General features: G+C 36.5%; 1 protein-coding gene across 1 annotated transcript; it reads left to right on the top strand.

Moving 5' to 3' along the window:
* Positions 1–1,005: 1,005 nt before the first annotated feature.
* On the top strand, positions 1,006–3,259 carry LOC136388685 (olfactory receptor 4A47-like). The gene is made up of 2 exons (XM_066360504.1): positions 1,006–1,052; positions 2,215–3,259. The coding sequence occupies exon 2, from the start codon at positions 2,259–2,261 to the stop codon at positions 3,174–3,176; it is 918 nt and encodes a 305-aa protein (XP_066216601.1). The 5' UTR covers positions 1,006–1,052; positions 2,215–2,258; the 3' UTR covers positions 3,177–3,259.
* The last annotated feature ends 512 nt before the right edge of the window (positions 3,260–3,771 follow it).

Raw genomic sequence — 3,771 nt, 5'->3', positions numbered from 1 at the left:
TCTGTCAACTTGCCTGTCTGAAACCATGTGACAAACTGTGTGACAAACTCTCATCTGCATTGGAAACAAGTTATAAGTCACTTGTTCTAGAAATAACATGCATCATCTTCTGGAAGTTAGTTCCGATGTCATCTGCAAAGACACGGCATAAGCAGGTTTGCTTAAGGTCACGATTTAAATGAGAGTGGTTGCATATTATGTTTCTGCCCAGTTCAAACTTTTCCCCTTTTGGTTATTTGACTTCAAGTTCTTCTTTTATGAGTTTCCCCCTAGAGGACATGGTTCTGTGAGTCCTGTCTGCATGGTGATTATCCTGGTGGCATCTCCGGAGATGCAGGATCTACCCTCAGCATTATGATGAAGGTCCCAGTGAATTCAATTAGCAAAGAATCGCCCTTGGAGATGCACCAGTGGAATTGCTCAATTATCTGTGTTGGAGTTCCAGTGTAGATAAAATGTCTACAGACCTCTGCCCTCACCTCAGAGAGTGTTTGTCAGCATCAGTATTCCCACAGTCAGCTTTTTCAGGGATTGAGATGATGGACTCAGAACCTAAAGTATGTACATGAAGAGAGATAGGAAAGTTATGTACCTAACTTATTCTGACATATTCTCCACCCTCCAGGTAACTCGAAGTTCATCTGTGCAGTATGAAGTCTGGCCAGTATGACCGATTAGGAATCATGATGTTGTTAAGGTTCTTTCACTATTTCCATTTTATTGCTGTAACACACAAACTGCAAAATATTTATCTAAATAATTTATACCTAATTTTTTCTCCCATCCAAATGTTTCTTTAACATTTATTTGTTATTGAGACAAATTCTGCCGGCAATGAATATCTTGGGTCTCAGTTCACAGTGAAATTCAGAGTGAGTCAGATTTTCTGTAAGCAGGGGAAGAGTAGGTGACCTGGAACCAGTTCGAGGTGCAGTGACAGTACATGTGTTATCTTGCTCTCTGCATCCACAGAAATGGCATCAGTGCACAAAGGACGAGGGAGAAGGCACCACGGCCCAGAACAGGAATCGAATGGCCCTCTCATGGTGCAGGTAAGTCAGGGAGTGCATTTATACATAAGATTCTGAGCTAGGCTTTGGAAGAGCATGTTGGTGTAGTTTAAATTCAGTTTTTTAACAGTAGTGTGTGATTCTCATACTTAATCATGTACTTTTTTGATTACTAAAGTCTGTGGGGATAAATTTAATTCTGTAATAATCTTTGGGTATTTTCATATGCCAAAGATCCAGGATAAATTTTTGTTTTTAACATAAGTATTCTTTTTTTAAATTTTGAGTTTAAAAATTTTGAATTACAGTTTATATTTAATAATATTCTATATTAGTTTCAGATTTTTAACAAAGTGGTTAGAAAATCATGTAAAACAGTATTTTTGGAAACTAATTTCAAGTGTAACTATTTGGTAATATTTTAATAGACAGATACTCCTAAATTTTGTGATAGGTTCAATTAATATGTTTTCTAATTAAAAATTAGAGGGTGCTATAGTCTCTGTAGAACTTGATTGAGTAACTGAAGAACCCAAGGTAATACTGTAGTCATAAAGCTCTATAATTTCTTCATTTCTGTTTACAGGTGAATTTTAGTTTCTTATGTGTTTTTTGTCCTTTTTGATTTATTCTTCCTTTATTTGCCTGTTTATGTGATTTACTCCTGTGCTCTTGGGTTGTTTGTCTTTAATTTGTTAATTACTTACAGTTCTTAGTCCCTTTTATATATTAACTCTGTTTATGTCCTCTAAAATGTAAATCTCTTCACCAAATGACTTCTGTCTGTTAAACCTTATGGTATCTATTTGAGATTTCAGTGATAAGATTATTCCACTTCTAGAGTGGAGAAGTCATCTCTTTTTTTAATTAGAAAGTAAACATATAGTCAGTCTTGCTTTAGTTTTTCATTCAACCTCAATCAGTTTTTACTTTTGCATAAGATCTTAACTAGATGTACACTTTTATTAGCTTCCAGATGGAAAACTACCATGGCAACCCAGTTATTTTATAATGTCTCCTGTTCCCACATATATCTCTAATTATGTGCCTCTCTACCAGTCTGTGAGATTGCTGAGGTTAGGGACCACTCCTGTTCTTATAATCTCTGAAATTACCGCAACATGATGAAGTATAAGTTTCTTTGTTGAATGAATAAACAGACTATCTTAAGATTTCAGGAAGTCACTAGTAATAATATTTACAGGTAATTTTGTCCTGAACTCTGAAATAAGATGTACAGAAAGACCTATGGAACAAAGGAACAACGTGACTGAGTTTGTTCTCTTGGGGCTCATTCAGAGCCGCCAGGGTCAGAAAATATTATTTGTTGTGTTCTTATTCATTTACATGGTGACAATGGTGGGCAACCTACTGATTGTTGTGACAGTCGTGGCCAGCTCAACCCTGGATGCCCCGATGTACTTCTTTCTTGGCTACCTATCATTTATGGATGCTGTATATTCTACTTCCCTTACTCCAAATATGATTATAAACTTACTCTGTGAGAAGAGAACTATTTCCTTCACAGCTTGCATGAGCCAGCTCTTTATAGGACACTTATCTGGTGGTGCCGAGATTTTACTCCTGGTGGTCATGGCCTATGACCGCTACGTGGCCATCTGCAAACCCTTGCATTATATGACGATCATGAATCAGCGAGTGTGCATTCTGCTGCTGCTGTTGGCCTGGGCCGGAGGTTTTGTTCATGCTGTAGTTCAACTTCTGCTTGTTTACAACCTTCCCTTCTGTGGCCCCAATGTCATTGACCACTTCATCTGTGACATGTACCCCTTATTGAAACTTGCCTGCACTGACACCTACATTATTGGCCTCATTGTGGTTGCCAACGATGGGGGAATCTGTGTGGTCATCTTTGTGCTGTTACTCATCTCCTATGGGGTCATTCTCTACTCCCTGAAGAATCTTACTCAGGATGGGAGACGCAAAGCCTTATCCACCTGTAGCTACCACATTACTGTGGTGGTCCTCTTCTTTGTCCCTTGTATTTTTATGTATGTGAGACCTCCTTCTACGTTACCCATTGATAAATCCTTTGCTGTGTTTTACACTGTGATCACCCCGATGTTGAACCCCTTAATCTATACTCTGAGAAATGGAGAGATGAAAAGTGCCATGAAAAAACTCTGGACCAGAAAAAGGAAATGAGTCAGCCGACAAATGTTTCATCTGTTCTGAGTGAAGAATGGTTCCTTCCAGGAAAGCCGTGTGATTATTTAACTGTAGTTAACTTCTCCTTGGGTTCAATAACTTGGGCATGATGAAAAACTCTTTCTATGTAAATACTTTCAATGATCAAAATATATTTGTAATTTTTATGATTGTGTAATTTAGTATATACATATTGTTTAAGATATATTTTAAGGTGTTAATATCTTATAAGAATATATGTTTAGTTTTTATGTATAAAATGTCTTTTTTGAGACAAAAAAGACCAAAACTTTATGATCTATATGATAATGACTTTGTTATGGTTAATACTGTACATTTAATTTAGTTAATAGATTTTCTCATGTTTTCTCTTAAATAAAGCAATCTTTTTCAGGATGAATAGTATTCATTACAGATTTAATTAAAAAGCTGTGGTACATATATACAATAGAATACTATGGGGCCATGAAAAAGAAGGAAATACTACCTTTTGCAACAACATGGATGGACCTGGAAACTATTATGTTAAGTGAAATAAGCCAGGCAGAGAAAGAAAAATATCATATGACCTCACTTATTTGAGGAATCCAAG

Source organism: Saccopteryx leptura, chromosome 1 (genome assembly GCF_036850995.1).
Source record: "Saccopteryx leptura isolate mSacLep1 chromosome 1, mSacLep1_pri_phased_curated, whole genome shotgun sequence".
Taxonomy (NCBI): Eukaryota; Metazoa; Chordata; class Mammalia; order Chiroptera; family Emballonuridae; genus Saccopteryx; species Saccopteryx leptura.
This window is presented reverse-complemented; position numbering and strand designations above follow the sequence as displayed.